Source organism: Mastigoproctus giganteus, chromosome 11 (assembly GCF_048544385.1).
Source record: "Mastigoproctus giganteus isolate SK-2022 chromosome 11, ASM4854438v1, whole genome shotgun sequence".
NCBI classification, from domain to species: Eukaryota; Metazoa; Arthropoda; class Arachnida; order Uropygi; family Thelyphonidae; genus Mastigoproctus; species Mastigoproctus giganteus.
The window spans coordinates 117,579,961-117,604,489 of NC_143585.1; the positions used below are offsets into that span (position 1 = coordinate 117,579,961).

Consider the following 24,529-nt stretch of genomic DNA (forward strand, 5'->3'; position numbering starts at 1 on the left):
ATAAAAAATTGAATAAATACAATAAATAATTCTATTTACATGTTCATCGAATATTTCTTATTTTGATTCAGTCAACAGTGAGCACAGTTGTGAGTGCTGCACAAGCATGGGGGAAATTCTGACTTACGTAGTGTTCTGCAGAATGCAACCCTTACATAAGTCGGGGAGTGGCTGTACAGGTAGTTCTCTATTAATATTTTCTAATTCACTATAGTGACAGCAACATTTCTTAAGTTTTTGGTATGAGTAGGAAATTTCCACTATGACAGCATTAGGAAAATTGAAATGCTATATCAGAATTATTTTTATCAGTGCAGGAGATAATCTCTGTTATCAGAAGTTTTGAGAGCTAGAACAAACACAGACAAAAAATTACCTTGAAGAAGCTTTTTTTTTTTTTTTTTTTTTGCAGTTATATAACCAGTGGAGAATATGTATGTACACAGCCACCAAAGATTATAATTACTTAAACAAATATAACATTTAGAAATAATTAAATACTAACTTGAAAAAAAATAGCGTATAATTATCTTTAATATTGCATTAATGTTTATGTTATTATTTTTGTATGCAAATGTGTTTACTTTGATTACCTGTATTATTTATTGTATTAAAATGATTTTAAAGTTACTGCACTCATATTTCTATACACTCTGAGTTATATTTGTAGGAACAACATATAATATGGTTGATGTGTTGGTTAAAAGTGTAGCAACAGATAGTATCACCTTCATGTAAATTCAAAGTTACTATGTGTCCACTTTAGTTATAACTTGTTCGCAACTTTGTCAGGAATACTACATTTATGTAGTAGGAGAGCCACATGATAGTGTAATATATAAACTCATGGCCTTGCGCGTTACTGTGTGCACATGATTATACACAGAGTAATCAGCATTTTAACAATAAACAGATGGATGAACAGACATCTATCTGCTGGAACAAACTTCCATCTGTCATTGTGGATGTTGATAGCTTAAATAAATTCAAGGAGGAACTGGACAAACTTTTAGAGGGAATGGATTTGTGAAATTTTTTTTTTTTTTTTTTTTGCTGATGCTACATAAGCTCATAATGCTTGCTTTCTTGCATCACATGCCACTATTACATTATGATCAAAGATATAAAGAAGAAAATCTGTACACCAAGAAAATTGTATTCAACATTACTGAAAAATTTTGATAAATTGAATATACCAGTCAAGCAAGCAACAAAGCATGTTAGTGTGGCAACAGGGTTTTCAATATAATGCATAAAAAAAAAAGGATTCAAAGTCAAGCAAATGGTAAATGTTCTACAAGTTTCTTATCACCCAAGAAACATGAAAAACTTGTACAAATTATTTTCCAGAGCAGTTAGATCACAATATCATAAGACTAACAATCCAGGAATGAAATATAATGTTATATGATAAAAAGTAATGACGATACCTAAATTAATCTCAGTATTAAAACCAAAATTGAACTTCAATTTGTAGATAGAAAATTTAAGAAAAATTCATGACAAGTTGAGATTTTGTTGGAATAGATCTCATAATGGAAGAAAAGTTTTAATGGAAAGAGAATTACATCATACTTAAGAGAATAGATTATCTACTGGTAATGAACCACATAAGAATAAAACATGTTAAAATATTTTAATATGAAGAAAGACATGTTTCATAAAACTTGTAATTAAAGTGTAATATCATATTTTCTAATTCCAAAAAAAAAAAAATTATATATCTGCATCACTGTATACATGTTTCTCTCACTGTCACAAATACTGTGACACAAGTACCACAACACGCAAACTCAAATGCTTAGACTGAAGTAAACTAAATTCACCATAGTGCCAAGGTTTAGTGAGCATTCTTAGGAAATTTAGAGAATATAGATGTTTTCTGAACAAAATATTCAGAATTTTATGTTTTGATAAAGAAAGGACTTAATCTTATGCAGCTTAACAAATATTATGCATTATTTATGACATTCTTATTTAAAAATAAAAAAACAAAAAACTTTTTTATTGTAGAATTAGTGGCAAGTTATCTCCTGCTTACAGTTACCCCATCTCTAGCTTTTTGAAAGATAGCAGTTGACAGGTAGGCTGAAACATATGAGATGCTCAAAATAGCTTCTGGGGAGACAAAAATTTGAGTGGTTCTTGTGGTTCAGACATGGCAAAACATGAATTGAAGACTATGAGCATTCAGGCCACCCATCAACAAGTAACACAGGTGAAAATGTGGAGAAAGTTCGGCAAATCATCAATGAAGACAATGAATTATATTATTGACAGGCCTAGGACTCTCTTATGGAACATGCCAACACTTTAATGGAGGAATTGAACATGAAGCAATCTCTGCAAAGTTTGTACCATGATTGCTGACTGAGGAATAGAAAGTCATCTGTTTATCTGTCAGGAACTGTTGGATGAGATTAGAAATCAAAATCCTCTCAAGGGTTATATCAGGAGATGAAACTTGTATTTACTGCTATAATCCTGAAATGAATCAGCAGTCATCTCAATGAAAATCCAAAACATCTCCATGTCCAAAGAAAGCAAGGCAAGTCAGGTCCAACATCATCTTTTTCAACCACGAGGGCTGGGTTCATCAATGAATCGCAGCTAAAAGGGCATAGTTTCCAGAACCTCACAGAAAGTGAATAAGAATCAGAGTGAGCCCTGCATGCAATCTCCAATAAAATCAGTGACATCAGTGGCAGAAATGCTATACCTGATGCATAAACTCAAAAGGGGGACAACTATGATCAGTAACAAAAGCAGTCCTATTTCTTTTTATCGACTCAGTCCACAAACTCGTGGATATGCCCTTATAGGGAGACATCACCTAAAAGAGACATCAATCTTATTGAAAGAGCAACCCACTTGGTTGAGGTCTGCAAATGTAAGCAAATACTTCGAAAATGTGGTTTTCAGAGCAGTCTCATTAAATTCTATCTGAGAGGAGATACAGTGAATGTAGTCGAAATTTACAGATTTATAAAGGATAATATGATTTAGTGGCTATAAATTCAAATCATGAGGGAAGAATTTTAATTTCAAGTTAATTTTTGGAATAAGTTAGGACCATGTGTAATTGAGGCCAATAGCTTGATAATTGAAAGGTCAGCAGAATTTGCACCTATGTGGGAAGAGAAACATGTTCATCTCTGTGCATGTATATTTGCATATACACCAATGCTAGGAGTATAGTAAATAAATTTGATGAATTTGAAGTGTTGGTCAAGACATCTAAGGTGGATATTGTTGGGATATCAAAGACATGGTGTCAAACTGATATAAGCAGTGCAGAATTGGAATTAAGAGAGTGTAATGTGTACAGATAAATGGCAGGGATTTCTTTAGTTATATATACTCTAGAAGGAAGGGCCCCCATTGATTAATGTGGATTAATAACATTAATCAATGGGGATTAATGTTATTATGGAATCCCCCAGAATTCAGTGTTGAGCCCACTGTTGTTTTGTATATTTATCAATGATATTGATGAAGGTATATCAGTCTTAATGTCAAAGTTTGCAGATGACGCAAAGGGTGGCATGGTAGTTAATGCCAGTAATGGCAGTGTGCTACTGTAACAGTATCTTGAAAATTTGGGCAGATGGGCTGAGAAGTGACAACTGAAGTTTAACATTGAGAAATACAATGTACTGCAAAAGGGTAGCAGTAACCCCAGAGAAATGTACCAACTGTTTGGTGCTACTCTTAGGGGGTAGAAAATGAAAAAGACGTGGAGTAATTGTGCAGAGTCAGATATGAAATTTTCTGATCAGTGCAGACAGGCTGTCAGAGCAGGTCATGGGATATTGTCAGTTATATACAGGAATTTTGCTAGTAAGAAATTATCCCTTTGTATAAGGCAGTGGTCAGTCCACACCTTGAGTATTGCATACAGGTCTGGAGGCCTCATTTTTAAGAAGAATGTAGATTTGCTTGAGCAAGTACAGAGAAGGGCAGCGAGATTGGTGAGGGGAACGGAAGGGTGGTCTTACCAAGAAAGGCTTAAGTTCTGCAAATTGCAGCATCTGGAGACTAGGCACCTGTGAGGTGATCTGATTGAGGTGTATAAGGCTTTGAATATGTTAAGCAGGCTCAGTTCTGATGAGATTCTTCCTCTTGCTCAGATTACAAACCTGATGGGGCATAAATTCAAAATGAGAAAAACAGTTATAGAATAGATATGCAGAAACTTGCCTGTAGTCAGTTGGTATAGTTGATTGCTGGAACAAACTTCCAGCTGTCATTGTGGAAGTTGATAACTTCAATAAATTCAAAGAGGAACTGGGCAAACATTTAGAGGAAATTTGTGTAAAATGGTTTTTTTTTTTTTGGCTGATGCTACATACGCGTGCTTTCTTGCATCACGTGCCTCTACTGCTACTACATATACTTCTTGCGAAGTTTGTAAGCACAGATCTATAGGAATGAACCATATTATTGAAAAGCATGTATGAGGTAAGGCAATAAAGTTCTCGGACTGTCGTGCTGTTGCAGTCATGTTGTTCAAATTGAAAATAAACAGAAGTGGTATGTTGCAGTTCAGATTTCCTCCAACAGATGGTTGTACAGAAATTGTCCATTTGATTGACAAGTTGCAAGTAACAACAAGTTTTGTTAGTAATATTAATGTTCTGTGTCACAATTTTGCAATGGAGAAAAAAAACAAATATCAAATTTTGCTTTAAACTGGGAAAATCTGCAACAGAAATGTATGAAATGTTAATAACTGTTTATGGTGATGAAATGTTAAGTTGTACCAGTGTGTTTCAATGGTATAAGTGGTGGTTCAAAGATGGATATTAGAAAGTTCACTGTGACCCAAGAAGTGGGCACCCATCAACTACTTGAAAGGAGGACAGAGTTGCAAAAATTCAGGAAACTGTGACAGGAGATTGTCATTTGACCTTCAGAATAGTGGCTGATGAGTTGGATATGAATAAGGAGATGGTTTGTTAAATTTTGCATGAAGATTTAGGGAAAGTAAAATCTGCATATAGTTTGTGCTGCACAGCCTCGCAGATGAGCAGAAATACTGAAGAGTGTCATCATGAGAAGACTTCATCCAGACTTGTCAAGACAATCCTAATTTCCTTGACTGTATTGTCACTAGAGATGAGTGTTGGGTGTTTCGGTACAACCCAAAGATGAAGCATCAGAGTATTCAATGGACTAAAATCATTACCAATGCTCAAAAGGTTTTATTTACTCCGAGGAAATGTGATCCTGGAGTAAATGTTTTTTTTGACAAAGGGTGTGATTCTCAAGGAATTTATACTTGAAGAGAAGAGGTCAGTGTTGTGTTCTTGTACAGGTGATTTAATGACTGCTGAAGCACATTTCCCAGATAAGGCCACAATTTCAAGAGAAAGACAGCTGTTTTTTGTTGCATGATGCCCCTGCCCATTCTGCACTTGTTGTGAAGACATTTCTGACAAAACCTGGCATTGTACAGACCAATCATCCACCTTCTCTTCTGATCTAGTACCAGCAGGCTTCTTTCTCCTTCCTGAGGTGAAAACTGCTCCAAAAGGAAAAAGATTTCTGGATATTTAGGATATAGAGAAAAACTTAACTGCTGAATTAAACATCTCGTTGGGCACCTTTGGTGATTCCTTTCAGAAACTTTTAGAATAGTCTAGTTAATACAGGTAGTTCTCGACTTTACGAGTTAATTCGTTCCTACTGCGTGCTCGTAAAGCAAAAACTCATAAAGCGGGAATTTATTTCACATAGACATAAGGTTAAAAATAGGGGTTACATTCTCAACAATGAAATTAGTTAGCTAATTAGTTTGTTTAAACAAAACAAACTAATTAGCTAATTAGTTTGTTTTGGATAAACAAAATTAGTTTGTTTATCCAAAGAAATGAAAACGTAGCCTGTAAAATCAAGCAAATTATAATAATAGAGAAATTATTTACTATTTATAAATGTCAAAGAACGTTTATTCTTCATCATCATCGACTAAATACACCCTCGTTGATCACTCATTATTGGCTCGGCACTTGTTGAGTTTGTTGCACAAGGAGTCGTCTTCTTCAGAAATGTTTCAAGAGGCATTCGTTTCCAAGATAATCTCTTTTAATTATAAATTTCACGATTGCATGCATAAGCATTTTTTAACGGCACACACAAATTGCAACTAACATGATTCGCATGGAGTAACAAGTTTACAAAGCTTTAAAAAAAGGAATGAAGAGAAGATTCTGAAAATTTATTTTGTTTTTTATACAATTGAAGATTTCAGTAAGGGGGAAACACCTTTAACCATAATTACTACCCGTTTATAATTGCTTGCACTAACAGAAAAACCCAATAAACCGGAAAGTGCAAATTATTTTTATTGTTTTATGGTCGTGACCTCCAGAAATGCGCTTTAGAAAAATATCACAAAGGCTTTTAAAATTGATTCTTATAACAGAACATATGATAACAGTGAAAGTGTAGTGCATTTTAATGATTTTAATTGGTAACTAATACAATTTACAAACCATGCTCATGACCATTTATATGGCTTTAAGATCATGCTCGTTACCTTAAAACTGACATTTTAGGGAGATAAATAGCTTAGTTATACAAACGAAAATTTCAACTTCCGATATCTTGAAATGAATTACCAAAAAACAATGTGTTATTGGGTTCACATTACAATATTTTAATGATGCGATGGTGTCTCTGGAACGGATTAATATCGTAAAGCTGTGTACACTGTATTGCATAGCTACGCACTTGGTTTGAAATGCGGTATTTATGAATGCTTAACATTCATTTTTTGCAATTAATGTTCATATTTTCGATTTTGTTGATACTTGATACTTGGGAAAAAAAACTCGTAAACCCGAGAACTCGTAAAGCGATAACTGCCAGTACAGCCAGGTGATTATTTTGAATAAAATTAAAACCAATTTTGAGCTCCTCTGCTTTGTATTATTTTTTTCAATGATATATATATTTATGGTCCAAACTTTAATGCTACACCACATTTCTGGAATTTGCTCTGTTTGCGTGTAGTATTTGCATTTTTAGTCTTACTATTATGATATAAAATATCTCTAAATTTAACACGTTATCGAAATATGTATTATGTAAATAATTCAATGAACTGGCGTAATGTTAAAAACCAAATTAAACATTCTGAGCAAAAACAGAAAACATTTTTAGAGTTTAAAAAGGTTTTGTGCTTATTTTTGGAAATTTTTCCTTTTGTATAGAAGAGCAAAACAGAATTTGCTTATGTAGTTTATTTAGCTTGAACTGACAGTTTAACTGCTGATTTTCCATAAAATGTCTGCCAATTATGCAGATTTTAATAATATGAACTTGAATAACTTAATAAAAACAAACTAATGAACAAAGCATGAAGTTTTAGAAGTAAAAATGTATTTTTACAATAGGTATATTCTTAAAATAATCACAAAATGCTAATAGATGAGAAACAGTTTCACTTCCTTAACTATGTGAAACTTTAATTTTAACATTCAACATCACATCCCTCGTTTTTCCAACTTAACTTCAGAAACAAGTTACACTTTCAACAAACAATGCACATTCACATAATACTAGGCATTCTATATTGCACCCCCCTCCCCTTCAGGATTAATGGACTTTATTCTGACTAGATGAATTTGTGCGCACCTTGTCCTGTGCCTGAAAACTTGTCAAGAGCTGTAGATAGGTTTGTTTTTTTGCTTGGATGTGTTGAAACCCTCACCTCCCCACCACCACCATAAATTCATATCATTGAAAAAATAATTAGCTTAATACTCCAGAGAACAAAGCTCTCCTATGGTTCATGGACTAAACCATTCAGCTATAGCTTTATCCATTTTGATAATGCTTCAGCACTATTGGAAATTCCAACAAACATGATTAATTTATTCTTACTTTTTTTTAACATATTGCATGTTGTAAAGAATTTAAATAAACTTGGGTACTGAAACATTACAAAATGTAATTTTTGTATTTATAAATTTGTTTATTTTCAGTTAAAAGAAAACAGAATGAATGCAAAAATAACAGCAGGTCCACAGTCACAAATACTGGAAGGGGCAACGTGGGAAGAAGTACAAAATATTCAGGTAAATTTTGTGCCTTATTTATATATATATAAACACAATCTTCTGCAATATATTGCAATTTTGCTATAATTTAGTTGTGACCAATGATCTTTGTATGTTTATAAAGCATTTTCTCTCCTGAAACTGATAATTTTCTCTGACATTTATTAATTTTTTCATTAAGGTACATCTACATTTGGATGTTACATTCAGTTTCAGTGAGTGAAAATGTGAAATAAACGAAAGTTGAAAAAAAAAAAAAAAAAAACTATGATATGTAGTGACTATACACCAACCGGGACGCTTTCTGCACATTAGAACATCTGACACTGGCAAGCATTACTGTTTTCATGCTTCAAATCAGAGATTGTATTAGCATGCATCTTTTATTAGATGGTATAGAAACATCATTAATTTTAAATTCTTGATCTGAAGTGTTTGATAATTATATGCAAGAATTGACTTCATGAAATCTGCCAAAAACTTTCCTTTTATTAGTTTTTATAGTCAAATTTCTATATATATATAAAATTCACAGAGGCATCACTTTAAAACATTTTTTATTTTCAAATTTAAGGCACTTTGGTGAACATTTACCCCTGACTAGTTATACTTATTAGTTCTGGTTTTCTCCTGTTTTATGAAACTAAAACTTATTACTGCTATAAAACAAGAGAAAACCATGCTTGGAATAAATTCCACATATCCTATCACCATAATCTAATTGCATATAAAAGACCTACAGCTAAAGCAAGACAAATTAGGTGGAAAGCCAAATGTGATAGCTGTTTGCCTTAACTCTCACCCAACACCCGACTAACAGCTCATCTGGCTGAAAGAACACAAGTGCCAAATGGAAAATTCTTTTGATCATCCTCTTCAATACACCACAACTGGAAAGGGAAAGACCTGTCTGATCCTGAAGAAGTTTCTACATTCTGTATTAGCAGAATATTTCAGAATGTAGAAACTTATCCTTTCAATATATCATAGAAAATGCTGAACAGTATGAATAAACTTCTCCACATACCTTTTACTTCTCTACAGTCAAACCTTTATACTAATAAAACTTAAGGAATTATTAAACAAATCTTCAAATGGTGCAGCAAGTCTAGAAGATGTTCATTACATTATATTGAAACTTTACTTGAAGATGACCTGTGCACTTTGCTGGATCAGTAAATCATATATCTTTGAGTACAGTTAACCTCTTTCCTAGTGCCATTCATTCAATCTTGCTCTCTATTAAAACCAGGAAAACATCATTCTGTGGCTCAAAATTATGTCGTTATCTCTTACAATCTGTGTGGGTAAAGTTTTTGAAAAGATAGTTCAGGTGAGACCTGCATGGGTCTTGGTATTGGAGAATCTCATCAGAGATTGTCAGTATACTTTCATAAGAATGAACCTCTGGATATAACATCAATGCTCCATCTCATCTCATATTTATAATTAAGTAATGAAATTTTTGGATATGGATTATTCTTACATGTGCACACCATATCCAAGTATTTCATTACTTCATACAGCATGCCCTTCCCCCCCACCTTTTCTGCTATTGAATATAGCATAAATTGTCAAAGTAATAGAACAAGCTTATCTGCGAAAAGATCTAAACCTTCAAAACATTTCCTAGTTCATTTCACAAATATACATGGTCTCAGTTCTAATCTCAACGATGTTGATGTCCATTTCCACTTAGTCTGCCAAACCCCATGTACTTTTTCTGACAGAAACTCAGTTATCAGTTATTTCAATTACTGCTCATCTTGACTGCCCAAATTATTCGCTGTATGATTCCTTTCGCCTCAAAGGTGGTACTTGTGCATATGTCCGTTCCAGTATTCCCTGTCAGATATTTGGTAATTTGGAATCTCCTCTTTTTGATCTTCTCTGGCTTAAAATCTCTCTACCACATTCTGTCAAATTCATTGGTTGTCTCCCAACTCCACTAATCACTTGGCTCTTTTTTACTTCCTCTCTTTGCAACTTGACTTTCTCCAGTCCAACTTTCCTAACAGTGAGGTAATTTTCCTTGGTGATTTTAATGTTCACAACTCCAGCTGGTTCCATTTTCTAGTCACACTGACCCAGCTGGTTGAAAACATGCACAGATGGTTCATTTAACTACAAGAATACCAGACAATCCTAACCATACAGCCAACACGCTTGATCTTTTTCTCACAAACAACCGTTCTAAGTACACGGTTGAAGTGAGCGGTCCTTTAGGCACCTCAGATCACAACTTGGTGATTGTCTCTTCTCCAATGGAGCCTTTATCTCATGGCTATTCCCAAGCTCGTATTGTTTGGCATTACAAGAATGCAAAATGGGATGACCTGCGAGATTTCTTTTCCTTGGTCGGATTACAGTTTCAAAACTTCTGATGTCAACGTTTGCTCAGATTTTGTCGGTAAAATTATTCTTTTAAGAATAGAATCCTTTATTCCACACTCCACTTTAAAATCTCGTCATTTATCTAAACCTTGGTTTTCCAATAAATGTGCTAAGGCTGTTCAAGAGAAGGTTGCATATCGTAATTGGCTTGTTTCCAATTCTTCAGATTCATTTTCTGCCTACACCAAACCTAGCAACAATTGTAAAGCAGTTATTAATCAGTCCAAACTAGATTTTGAATAGGCTAAGAGTAGAAAACTTGCTTCTTGCCCTAATGGTAGCCGAGCATTCTGGTCTCTTTCCAAAGCTATTGGCCACACCCATCTCTGCTCCCACCTCTGTCCAAACCAGTTGGTTCTGTTGTCACTTTAGCCAAGGAGAAAGCTGACCTGCTAGCATCCCATTTTTCTTCCAACTCCTGTATACCTCCCACCATTCCCAACACGCTCCATTCAATGCCTCCTGTGGTCTTCCGTCAAAAGGATGTCAGAAGGATTTTGACGAATCTTGATGCTAAGAAAGCTCCAGGTTCTGATGGTATTTCTCCACTTGAGAACAAGTGGAGAAATACCACCTGTGCTCCTGAACTTGTTCCTGTTCTTTGCCGCCTTTTTTCACTTTCTTATTCTAAAGTTGCTTTTCTTTCTGCTTGGAAATTTGCTCATATCCAACCAGTTCATAAAAATGGTGACAAATCCTTCCCATCCAGTTATCATCCCTTTGCAATTACGTGTACTCTTTCTAAATTAATGGAGAAATCAATTAGCCGCCAACTCTTAAAATACCTATAAACTTTGTCTGATCAATGATCGCCAGTGTGGATTCCATCAGTGTCAATCCACTGGTAATATTCTGGCTTATGTTACCCATTTATGGACAAATTCAATGGAAAAGTTCAGTGAGACACAAGCAGTTGCTCTTGACATCTCAAAAGCTTTCGATTGTGTTAGGCATAAAGGTCTTCTAAACAAGCTTCCATCTTATGTTTTGCCAACTCGTTTTTGTAATTGGCTATCCAGTTTTCTCTCTGATTGCTCACTGCGGGTGATTATAGATGGCTCTCTGTCTTCTAACTTCTCCACTAATGCTGGTGTACCCCAAGGCTCAATTCTTTCCCCCCACTCTTTTCCTCTTGTATATTAATGACCTCCTTCCATTGAACGGAAATTCTATCCATAGTTTTGCTGATGATAGCACATTGCATTCCACTTTCCAGTGTGAGAAACCTTGCCCTGCTCAATCAGCTTCAACTTCTCGAATATCCGCTACCAATTCCTTAAATGCTGATCTCCAGATAATTCTCTAGTGGGGCAAAGACAACTTAGTTGATTTCAATCCTTCTAGAACTCAGTCCTGTCTTATATCTCACAAAAAGGATCCTTCTGCTTTTCCTATGCTTATCTTTAGTGACACTCTGATTTCTAGGGAAGATGATATATCTCTTTTGGGGATTACCCTGACTTCTAATCTCTCTTGGCACAAGTACATTATAAATATTGCTTCCTTTGCATCTAAAAAACTTGGTTTTCTCTTTCGCTCTCGGCATTACTTTTCTTCCAAACAGCTGTTCACTCTGTACAAATCGCAAATCCACCCTACCATGTGATATCGTTCCCACATCGGGGGTGGGGTCCCCCCCAAAACCTCTCACAGACTTTCTCCACTAATGCTGGTGTCCCCCAAGGCTTCTAGATTCCATTCAGAAGAGGGCAGTTAGGTTAATTAATGACTCATCTCTTAACAGATCTCTTCACTCGCTGTCTCATAGACATACTGTTTCTGCGGCATGCCTTTTCTACAGATACTTCCACGGGCACTGTTCTTCTGAATTGGCTTTTATAATTCCCTCTCTCTTTCAAAACAGTCTGAACATTTGCCGCCACCAGCTAACGTCCATTTACTGTCCAACTTCAAACTCTCAAAACCAACTTTTCATCTTCCTCGTTTATTCATTCAACTATCGTTTTCTGGAACAACTTTCCTACATACGTATTTCCTGAAAATTACAGTTTACAGAAGTTCAAGTGTAATGTCAACAAATATCTTTTTTCATCTTCTCAATTTACAACCCAAGCATCTGGTACTAAGTACTATAGGTTCTAATACCTCATGTTTGTGGTTTTCATAAAAAAAAAAAAAATAAAATAAAATAAAATAAATAATAATGCCTTTTTCATGAAACAACGATCGACTTAGATATTATTGAGAAGGCATTTGACAACATGTTGCAGAAGTATTAAGGTATTATTATGGACCATTATCATCCAGAACTAAGGAGCCATCTGCCTGAAATAATTTGGAGTTACCTCTGTCTGTGCTCTTTTCAGGTTCACTTTTCACAATGTGCTGTGAAAGTGAACCTGAAATGAGTCCCACTTAGCACAACATTATTCACAATTTGAGTCAACAATATGACATAAGATATCCGTAGAACTGTCGAAGCTTGCATGTTTGCTTAAGATCTTACCATTTTCTGCCAATTTCAAAAGCATGAATATTATCAAATGGCACGAACACTATCAAATCTGACTTGCCATAACTGAAACGGAATCGACCTTTTGTAGTGGGTGTCGGTAGATGAAATATACCACCACCCACTTTTGCAAATGGATTGTGGTAGATGTCTCTTCAGGATTGGGTTACTCTCCAACCCAACCCTGAACTAAAATTAAATAATATTCCAATCCCACTTGTTAAAACAGTTAGGTTTTTGAAAATGATATTAGACAGCAAGCTAAATTTACAATCTAGCATCGTTCACCTTTTAACTACTTTTTTAACTTAATCTAAAGCAGTTGAATATACTTCCATTAATCCCATCCATGTCATGGGTTGCTGATCAGCATACATTCCTATACCTTTGTTGCTTGCCTAGATTATTGCCCTCTGGTATGTGACTCTGCCAGGAGAAGTACTTTATAGTGGCTAAATGCGGCACCTCCGTAGCCAGGTGGGCAGGAGCAGCAGTGCGTAGCACACGCTTCTTGATTAGACCGGGGTTCAAGCCCATGCCCACCAAATACGGAGGATGTGGAAAGGTCAGGGAATGACCACTACATATCCCTGGAGCAATATGGCCTTAGTTGCTAATGCTCCTAAAAACCAAACAACGACAAAAGTGGCTAAATGTCATTGCAGAACAATGCTGTGAGGACTGGCCTTGGAGTTTTGAGATATTTTCCATTCCTAAAGCCTTTATATCCAATTACATGGTCCTCCCCCGTTTTTCTATGAAGGCATAATGTTTTACATCTTCATAGAAAAAGGTGCTGTTTCTTTGTGCTGTTATAAACCAGAGTTATCTGTTGCACTGTAGTTGGGCATACCTATATAATACAGTTGGATTCCTTCTGTTATAGTAAACCACATTAAAATCACCTGCCTCATGTACTTAGGAAGTTGTTCAAACTTGGAATGTCAATTTAAGGAATACGGTAAATCCTCTTTAAAGTAGACACCATTTGGTATGAAGAAAGGGTCCAATATACAGAAGTGTTTGCTTTAAAGAGATCAGTGTGGCTAGTTTTGATAATTTGGAAAAATGAAATTCGCTGTAACTGGTTTTTATTCTGACAAATTCAATGAATAACAAAATAATGATATTGAATAATGGACAATGGATATATGAAACAATGAATATAGAGTGCAATTATGGCTACTTTCCTGGAAAGTGCTGCAAGTTTTATTACTTGTTAATTCTTAAAATGATATGTAATTTTTGTATTTACATATATATATGTGTTTCAACTAATTAACTTTTAATAAAAATCAAATTTTAGTGAACACAAAGTTTTCCCAACCTTTTTTCAGATACAGACAACATTTATAATTAAGGTGGAAACCACAAACGACTTTTAATTACAAAATATATTAATATATTCACATGCTGTAGGTTAATAACTATTTTGTAAATACAATATATTCTCATACTTAGCACATCTAGTTACATTAGGTTATAGGCATACCTGAATCGCTCATCACTGTTAGTGGGATTTTTGCTTACTGTGCAACACACCTTTATTGTCTTCCTGCAGATAATTTTCATAAGTTACACGGATCACAAGTTGGGAAACACTGGTTTAAAGCATTACATTTTGGCAATACCATTTTAATTACGGATAATTAAATCGCTTACTTGTTTTCCTCAGTTTTGCTTCCATAGAATTCTTTTAATTTAATAGAATACCCACTCCCATCTACTCTACTTTAATGAATCAAAACTCCTCCCTTTTTAAATTTTTGCAAATGACCCTACCAAGAAATTTAATTTCTTCAAATACTAACACTATGTAATGCATAGGGAAATTTTTGACTTATATTACTAGAAGGAAAAACTGTGTACCTGAACTTTGATAAAACCTTTGTGTGTGTAGACACTTAAATTACCACTGTTTTGTACCATTGAGTGAAAGTGATGTGTCAGCATAGGAAAATTGTCATTATTTCTTAGTAATGCTAAATGACCTCTCCAAAGTGGACAATCTCTAATATGGATGCAGACATTTTTAACAGGTACCTTTTTCAAATTTTCAACTTCATGGAACCAGATGTGTTCAAGGGTAATTGACACACATTCATTTTTATTGAAAGTCAAAAGCATTACAGTAATACTAATTAAACTTGGGATAGCCATGGATTATTCACAGAGCAGGTGACATGTTAATGGCATAATGTCGTCAATATGCTCACGACTGCTGGTAAGCAATATTTGCAAATTTATTTTGACTATTCAATGCAGTTCCAACGGTGTGTATCACTTAGCAAGACAATAAAATTGCCAAAGTGAAAGGCAGCATTGCCAAAGTAACAAACACACACACAACACAACACATTGGACACCACTGTTGCTAAAGCAGTTATGAAAGTAATGTGAAACATTAAATAGTATTTTTATTGAAGTATATTCGTGGATCATGGATGCAGAAAATCCCCGTGGGCTACTGATAGAAATTTCCAAAGCAGTCCATTGGTGGAATGATATTTTTTACTTTTTTTGAAAGAACTGTACAACTTTAAAACAATGCTTTAAGTTTGGTGGGAGGAACCTCTATGCCATCAATTTATCTATATTCCCTCCTTTGACCTTCACTTTCCTTCATTGTAAATCCCATTAAAACAATTACCCTTAAACACATCTGCTTCTGTGAATTTGAAAATTCAAAAAAGACACCTGTTAAAAGTGTCTACATCTATATTAGAGAGTGTCCACTTTGGAGGAGGTCATTTAGCATTGTTAATTTCTAACACATCTGGTATTCAAGCCTGAGTGTCCTCAGTAAGAGGTATCTGTTTAGCAAGGCTTTATTGTGTGTTTCAGGACACAGCTCTGCTTGTTTTGTCTTGGGTGTATGTTCTTTCCTCTTATGATGCCCACTTTCACTATTGTGGGGAAGAATATTTTATCTACCTGATATCAGACAGTTGCACTCAGCTTATGCTATTCTCAACTGTCATTCCTTCAAAATATATATACCATCAGACCTGACAATATGGTAGATGCTGCAGCAATTTTTCCTTTATTTTAACTTTACAGCCTGGTTACTGGTAATATGTAGTGTCTTCATTGAACTGTGCACCATGAAGTAAGTTAGCACTACTTCATTTTTCCATCTCCCCTGCCCTAATTTATATGCTCTCTCTCAGTGCAGTCTTTTCCATAAGGAAGAATTTCTTAGTCCTACTCTGAAATGCATTTACTCCCAGTTACTCTCCTGTAGAAAGTCCAATCAGTCAATATAATTTTGCTAAACCCCAGTCCATTCTGACATTCCAGAAAATGAAAGTGCTGACTTTACCACTTACCCTCATTGTGCATTTTCACAACATCCTCAATTCCTTATACTGATTATAAGTCTGTCATTCGAAAAGCCTGCTACAGTAACTGATTACACATCTGGAAATGGGGTCTCGGCCAAAATCCCGACAGTATCTATTATATTGTAAAAATATATGAATATAATTCTATATATTTATTAGTTTTTTGGTAAGTAAAAATTTACCTTATTAGATTAATTTTGTAGAAAGAATATAAAAAATAACAAAAATTTTAATGACAAATACCTCTTTCAATTTGAAGATCACGATTTCCGTTACAGAAACAAACAGTTTTAAAACACGATCAGCAAATAAAAATGACTTAATTAATTTTACTTTATTACATTGCATTTAATTGGTAATTTTTCATGATGAATTTTGGTATTTGTATAGGGCATTTGAGCAGTAATTATAGGTATAGCATTGAAATGCTAAAGATAAAAAACTTGAAATAAGAGTACTTTCAGAATATGAAAAATTTAGAATAATGTATTTTGGTAGCTGTGTAACATTTATCATAAATATCATTAGCATAACTAAAACTGTAATTACACAGGTATTTATTTATTTGTAATTAGTTGTACTTTCACGAATTTTTTGACAAGTACATTAAGCATGACCATGGGCACCGGCAGGATATTTTTAAAGGAGTAACAGGAAAAAATATCCCATTTTCTTCTTTATTAAGATTATTTCTCCGATTGATATCCCCCGGGAAATATATTCCATTTTCTTCTTATTATTCTAATTCCTAAGATTATTTAATGACAAATACCTCTAATAAGATTCATAATATCAATCTTAATAATAAGATTCATATCAATCTTATTATTAAGATTGATTTGAATACAATAAAAAGTTCTATTATTGAAGTATATTACGATTATTATAATGCTCAAATGTTTGATTATAATTTGTATGATTTTTTGCAAATTGTAATCTGTGATTTCAATATCATTAAACTGTGATTATTGTCAGTTGTGGTTTTTGTGAACTGATTGTATACTGTTAATATATACATATACAGCAAACCCCTGCTATTCGCGTGGGTTACATTCCTGAGAAATGCCGCGAATACCGAAAACGCGAATACTGAGTTATGGCTCCCATAGTAATAAAGGGGTTCCGTTCCAAAGTATGAAATATAAAAGAAAAACTAGTCTAAAATTTTGTCTATGTATGTATTATATGTACCTTCATAATATGACTATGTACATAGACAGCACATAGTGAAATGCAAGCATATGGCATCGAAATGAAAATAAGAAGCAATTTAATATTAAATGTAATATTTATTAGAAATTTCAAACAAATCTTTCAAACCAGAGCGTTTGCTAGCTAAAAAACTTATCCCACCAGTGCTACCACCAGTTTCGCTGAAGTGTTGATAAAGGAGTTTTGCCTTTTCACGAATGATGAGTGAACTTAACGGAATTTTATTTTGAGTTCGGTCTTCTATCCACAGATTTTAAGCCTTTTCCATTTTTTTCTAATTTAACATCACGAGTTACAGAGCAAATTTTTGAAGCAATTAATTAGCGCGTTTTTCAAGGACAATCAAGAAATCACTCCTTGAGTTTTCTGATTTCTTGATTGATCATACCGTTGACTCATTGATTTTATAATGTTTTGCCACTGAGGAGACACTTTCACCATTAGAAATTTTGTCTAATAACTCAATTTTATTCGCTAATGTCATCACCTTCTTTGATCTTTTCCCATTTCCCTTGTTGTTCATAGCCATATTTTTGTACGAGTTAGAAAGAACTTGTCCACAATAAAGTCACTTTCTTCCATTAACACACTCGAAAAAGTCTGTTTAAAACTGCAAAACGGTAGATTTATCACTTTTGTAAGCATATCAGTTTATAAATTGATAAATTTATTCAGTTTATAAGCATATAAATTAAAAGCAAACGACGAAACCTTCCATGACAAGCGCATAACACATACTAAACAAGGATTAGTATGTGTCGATTTTGTCACCCCACTCTCCCCACCCACTGAGCGCTGTTTTGACCGGGAAAGATAATTTTAGCCACGCCCATGTTTTTTATGGCGGAAAATGTTCACGGCGCTTTAAAATTCACATTTTTTAACTAGATCAGTGACCGCGAATACAGATACCGCGAATAGCGGGGGTTTACTGTATATATATGAGGCGAGTTGTTAATTGGTGGAATGCGGAATTATCCAGGTTAAGGAAAGAAGTATTTTTATGTAGGAAGGCATATCAGAGGTATAGGCGGTGGGGGCTGAATGAGGCTCAATTTTATCATGCATGTTATAGGAATAAAAAGAAAATTTATTATAGGGCTATTTATGAGAGTAAATTAAAGGCTTGGAGAAATCTAGTTACTAGTGTGGGCAATACAGATCCTTGGGGATTAATTTATAAACTAAGTATGAATAAAGTAAGACCTGGAGAGATAATGAATACCGTAATCGTCAATGGAGTGGAAACAACTGATTGGATTACAACAGTGCAGGCAATAACATCGGAGTTGTTTCCTCATGAGGAAGAAGGGGGGGAGACAACAGAGCAAGAAGGCATCAAGGACTCTAATGTAACATACCTTGGGTCTGTTGATATTAGCGTATTTACTTTAGAGGAATTGAGAGCCGTTTCTAAGAAAATTAACATTTCCAAAGCCCCAGGAATCGATTTAGTAGAGAATATCGCTGTTCTTAAAATGATTGAGCTTTATCCTAACATCTTGTTAAACTTGTATAATAAATGCTTACTTCAAGGTACCTTTCCTGGGATCTGGAAAGTTGGTTTGATCAAGCTGTTAGTTAAGCCGGGTAAAAAACCAAATGACCCAAGAGGGTATAGACCAATTTCGTTATTGGCCAATCTTGGCAAAGTTTTTGAAAGATTGTTATTTATAAGATTGAACCAAGTCATGGATAAAAATGGTTTGACCCTGCCTTATCAGTATGGTTTCAAGAGAGGGCATTCTACGGAGGATGCCATTAATGATCTCATGAATTTCACCAACCAGGCGGAGGATAAGTATGTGTTAGCCATCTTTATAGATTTTACTGGAGCTTTTGACATGGTGTGGCTTGAGAGTATTCTGTCTGCATTAAGGGGTATGCAGTGTCCAGACTTATTGTATAGGACGATACAGAGTTATTTGTATTGTAGGAAAATTATACTAAAAGCTAAGCAGCTACAGTTTAATAGGAATCTTTCGAGAGGGTGTCCTCAGGGGTCTGTATTGGGCCCACTTTTTTGGAACTTAGTACTTAATTTATGGCTAGAACAATCAATTGAAAATCTGCATAAGATTGCATATGCAGATGATTTGGTTTTATGTATTACTGATAAATCCAGGGCTGTGCTTGAAATAAGAGTGACCCAGGTATTAGAAAGTCTAGTGTCGTGCGCTGATCTGCACAAACTATTGATATCTACAACTAAAACTGTTATGATGCTTCTTAAGAGGAAACTAAATTATGCGTGACCACCAAAAGCTTTAATTAAGGGGAGGCAGATTCCCCTAGTATCTGAGGTGAAATATCTAGGTATAAGAATTGATGACAGATTATCGTTTTTCCCACATTTAAATTACTTACACGAAAAAATTAAAAAATTTAGTGCAGCAATAATTCGATTAACACGGTCAGATTGGGGGTTGAAAAGGAAAGTTTTAAATTTATACTACAAGGCAGTCTTCTTACCCATATTTGCGTATGGAGCATCAGTGTGGTACTTCAGAGTACCACACTGATGCGGTACTCTTAACGTTAAATTTAAACAGAAATTGTTATCGATTCAATGCTTTATGTTATTTCTAATTTGTGTAGAACAGTCTCAGTGAATGCTATGCAGGTTTTGGCCGGGCATTTGCCTCTAGACTTGTACATTGTGTATCGGGCCCTTTGTTATTACTTAAAAAAAGGCATAGTGGTTTCTTTCATGAATATTACATCTGATGTCACTATAGAGATAGCTAAAGCTAAGAAAAATGTTCTAACACAGTTGATTGGTATGTGGCAACAGAGATGGGATCTTAGTGCAACTGGGGAGGTGACTAGATTGTTTATTCCAACAGTTAAATTTACTTATGATGGTAACAACAAATGGTTTTTTCCTTCTATGGTAACATCGTTTATTTTAACTGGCCATGGCTCATTAAATTTTAAACTACATTACTTTGGTCTAGTCGGCTCTCCTTTATGCACTTGCGGTCAACCTGAGACTTGGAGTCATTTATTATATGATTGTAGTTTGTATGTTGAACATAGAGAAAGGCTAAAAGTGAAGATTGGTAATTTAGTTAGAGGCTGTGAAAGTGACCTTATTGCTAATCAGGATAAATTTCAAGCACTGCAAGAGTTCTGTGTAACTGTTTTTCAACAGAGAAGACATTGGAATAATCTAATGATTACTAATTAAGATTTGGTTATATACATTTTGATTATTTGTGTTTTTTTTTTTTTTTCCTTTTAATTTGTTTATATTATGTGTGTGTGTATATGTATTTTATTTATTTATTTTTCTTTCCTTTTTTTTTTTTTTTTTTGCTGGCTCTCAGGTGTGGGCAGCCTGGGAGCGGGATTGCTGGCACCCACCGGTATCAAAGTATTTTTTTTTTTTGTAGTTTACTGGCGGTTTCCAGGGTGTCCCCTATGTCCGCCGTTCGTTAAGCTTAATTGTGTGCCAGCAGAATCGTTTTTTTAGTTCATCTAATTAAAATTTAAGTTTAAAGTTAAGTTTAAAGTTGAAGTTTAGATCAAATCGTTTGAATGTGTTTTAGTTAATTTAAGTTAATGTTTAGTGTTTAGTTTTAGGTTAGGGTTAAGTTAAGTTTGAGTAAAGTTTAAGTTCTGTTGTGTGTTTAAGTTGAGTGTTAGTTAATTTAGTGGGCAAGTTTGGGTTTGAGTTAAGTAATTATGAAGCTGGTTTTGACATTAGTGTAGGTTCGGTTTAGGTTTAAATTTAAGTTATAGATGAGTTTAAGTTTAGGTTGTAGTTTAGGTTTAAGTTTAAGCTTAGATTTGAGTTACTGTTTAATTAAAGTTATAAGTTTAATTTATGGTTGATGTTTCCTAATTTAATTTAGTTTTAAGTTAAGCTGAAGTTAAGTCGGGTTTGAGGTAGAGTTAGGTTTAATTTAATTTTAGTTTAAGTTTAGGTTGAATGTAAGATTTAAGATTTGAGTGTGATTTATAATTATAGTAAGTATTTAGTGAGTGATAAGTACGCGAGCCTTTACGGAATTTAAGTTATCTATCGCGGTTACTATTTATAATTGTCATTAGTGTGTGTAATGTGTTGTGTATGTTGTTTGTGGCTGGCATCTGGCATTTAGCAGCAGGGGGCCGCGGAGAACTAGTCCCGACCCCCCGCTCCCGTACCGCGCCACGAGGAGGCAGCCAGATTCTCTTTTTTCTTCTATACCCACCGGTATAGCACTACTTCCGGTGGGTGCGGGATTTTTGTGCATGAAGCACTTAAAATAGAAGACCAGGCCCAGCACCAAGTGAAGATGGGCGGCCATTAGGGTCTATTCGCCAACGGGGAGCGGCTGTGCAGGTGACAGCTTCTCCCTGATGGCGAAGAGACCTTCCATACAGGTCTATTTTGCAGAGATTCTGCACAAAGTCAACTTTATCAGGTGGAGATAGACGGAAGTCTAGGTGCCACCTTAGACATAATAATAATAAAAATAATAATAATAATGTATATATTTGCATGCATGCATATTATAATAAATATGAAAATGTAGATATGAGTTACATGGAAAGCCAAAAGGCAAAAAGAAGTAATAGCTGAAACATAAAAGAAATGTTTTAAGGGAAGTGACCTGTAAAATAAATAAAAAAATAAATTAAAGGAAGTGACCTGTAAAATTAAAGAAAATAGCAGTAGCTGGCATCAGATAATGGTAGATAAATTTAGCTATAGTTCTAAAGGGGGTAATAGAGCAAAAATACATTTATATCCGATGTCAGCAAAAATAAAATAAAAGTTGATACATGATCAAGATTTTCATCAGGGGACTACACCTGACCATCCACAAAGGACTGCATTTCTATATTGTCCAAAGCTGTGTAAGAGTAAAAATTTGAAAATAAATTAAAAATAATCGAAAAAGAAAAGCAATATATGCTCCTACAAAGTATGGAGAAAGTAGTCCCTACACAGTGTTTATAATGAAAGTTACGATAAATTTAATACAAAAATATTGAAGTAAACAAATACCGACAAGTCAGAAACGACAGTTAAAAAATTAAAAGTGAAGAATTTCAGAAAATCTATACCTGAAATACAAAACCGAATGGGCAGGAAATGACAGTGCGAAAACACAGTCAATCCAATTGCTGCAACCAAAGCGTTATAAAACCGTTCTAAGCATTCATAATTTATAGTAATAAAACCAAAGTGAGAGAGAGAGAGAGCTGTAAAAACAAATAACTAGTGACCTCTAAAATCAATTTTAAGAAATAATATACAGGTAGGTCCCATTTTACAGTAGTCAAATTTTGTGACTTTTCACAATAACGACTGTTTCAAAATATTACCCAAAAAAAATTTAAAATAACAAAAAAATCACAACTCAGTAGCATATCACAGCAATGCCCATGAGTCCAAACACGTGCTAGGTATTTCTTTTGTTTTTCCTGGTGCATTGTTGGTGGAATGATAGCAATGCCAAGAGTTGTTTACGTTCAGTGCACCATGTTGGTTTCATTCTGAATTTTCCCTCAATTGTTAACGGGGTTACACAGTGTTATTATAGTGCTATTTCTCATTAATAATAATAATAATTTTTGTGTAATGATGAGCTCTAAGTGTAGGACAGTGTCTGTGCCAGGGGAGGCCAAAAAAGTGTGTAAAACACTAACAATTAAGGAGAAAATGGATGTGATTCGCCACATGTAGTGTGGTGAGCGTAGGTCGGTTGTGTGTAAGGTGTTGAGTTTAGCGCCTTCTATCGTATCAACGATTATGAGCAATGTTGGTAAAATAAAGTGCACGCACACAAGGATAACAAGCGTGTCAATCCTCCAGAACAACTTATTCACGCAGTGAGACAATGGAAAAAATTGAGAAATTGTTAGTGTTGTGGGTTGACGATATGAACCAAAATAATGTTCCTGTTACACAGGTGGTAATTCTGGACAAGGCGAAGTCATTATATATGTGAGCTGTCTGGTAGTACTGAAACATTTACGGCCAGTAAAGGGTGGTTTAATCGGTTTAAAAACCGTTCTAAAATTCACAATGTAAAAGTGTCTGGTGAAGCTGATAGTGCTGACGTTGCAGTGGCGGAAGAGTATCTTTCCAAATTTAAACGTCTAATAGACGAAGGCAACTACCACCCTGATTTAGTTTTTAATGTGGTCGAAACGGGGCTTTATTAGAAAAAATGCCAAGCAGGATGTACATCGCCTGTGAGGAGACGTCTTCCCCTAGTTTCAAGGTTGCAAAAGATCGGTTGACATTGCTTCTGGGTGGAAATGCATCGGGAACATTTAAACTCAAACCGATGTTGGATTTACCATTCAGAGGCGCCTCGTGAATGGTAAATTAAGGTCATGGTGAAGACATGACTTCCTATGTTTTGGCACTCTAACAAAAATGCATGGGTGACTTAGACAATTTTTAGCGAATGGTACACTTCGTACTTTTGTCCAGAGGTTGCTCACTTTTGTGCAGCAAATGGTTTGCCTCCCAAAGTCATGTTGGTGCGGGACAATGCCCCAGGACACCCAGCCAACCTCCAAGAAATCCACAATGACCATTTGGAAGTTGAGGTTGTGTATTTGCCTCCCAACACAATTTAACTTTTACAACCGATGGACCAGGGTGTAATTGCAACCTTTAAGGTGTATTATTTGCATACAACTTTCAAAGTATTGTTGAGGCTGTGCAGTCTGATATATAAATGTGAGGGACTACTGGAAGTCATATAATATCCTGAATGCCATCACAAACATTGATTCGGCGCTTCCGTAGCCAGGTGGGCAGGAGCAGCAGTGCGTATTACATGCTTCTTAATTAGACCGGGATTTGAGCCCGTGATCACCAAATACGGAGGATGCGGAAAGGTCAGGGAATGACCACCGCATATCCCCAGAGCAATATGGCCTTAGTTGTTAATGCTCCTAAAAACCAAATAACAACAACAAACATTGATTCTGCCTAGGAAGAAGTGTCACAGTCCTGCATGAATTAAATTTATCATAACTTTCATTATAAACACTGCATAGGGACTACCTTGTCCATACTTTGTAGGAGT

General features: G+C 34.9%; 1 protein-coding gene across 7 annotated transcripts in view; it reads left to right on the forward strand.

The window, feature by feature from the left end:
- LOC150078374 (protein hu-li tai shao-like) overlaps positions 1-24,529 on the forward strand; it is a 459,870-nt gene that overhangs the window by 243,244 nt on the left and 192,097 nt on the right. For all 7 annotated transcript variants that reach the window (XM_090385317.1, XM_090385315.1, XM_090385320.1 and 4 more), the window contains exon 12: positions 7,992-8,084. In XM_090385317.1, coding sequence (XP_090241443.1) covers positions 7,992-8,084 — 93 coding nt within the window. The remainder of the gene's footprint in view (positions 1-7,991; positions 8,085-24,529) is intronic.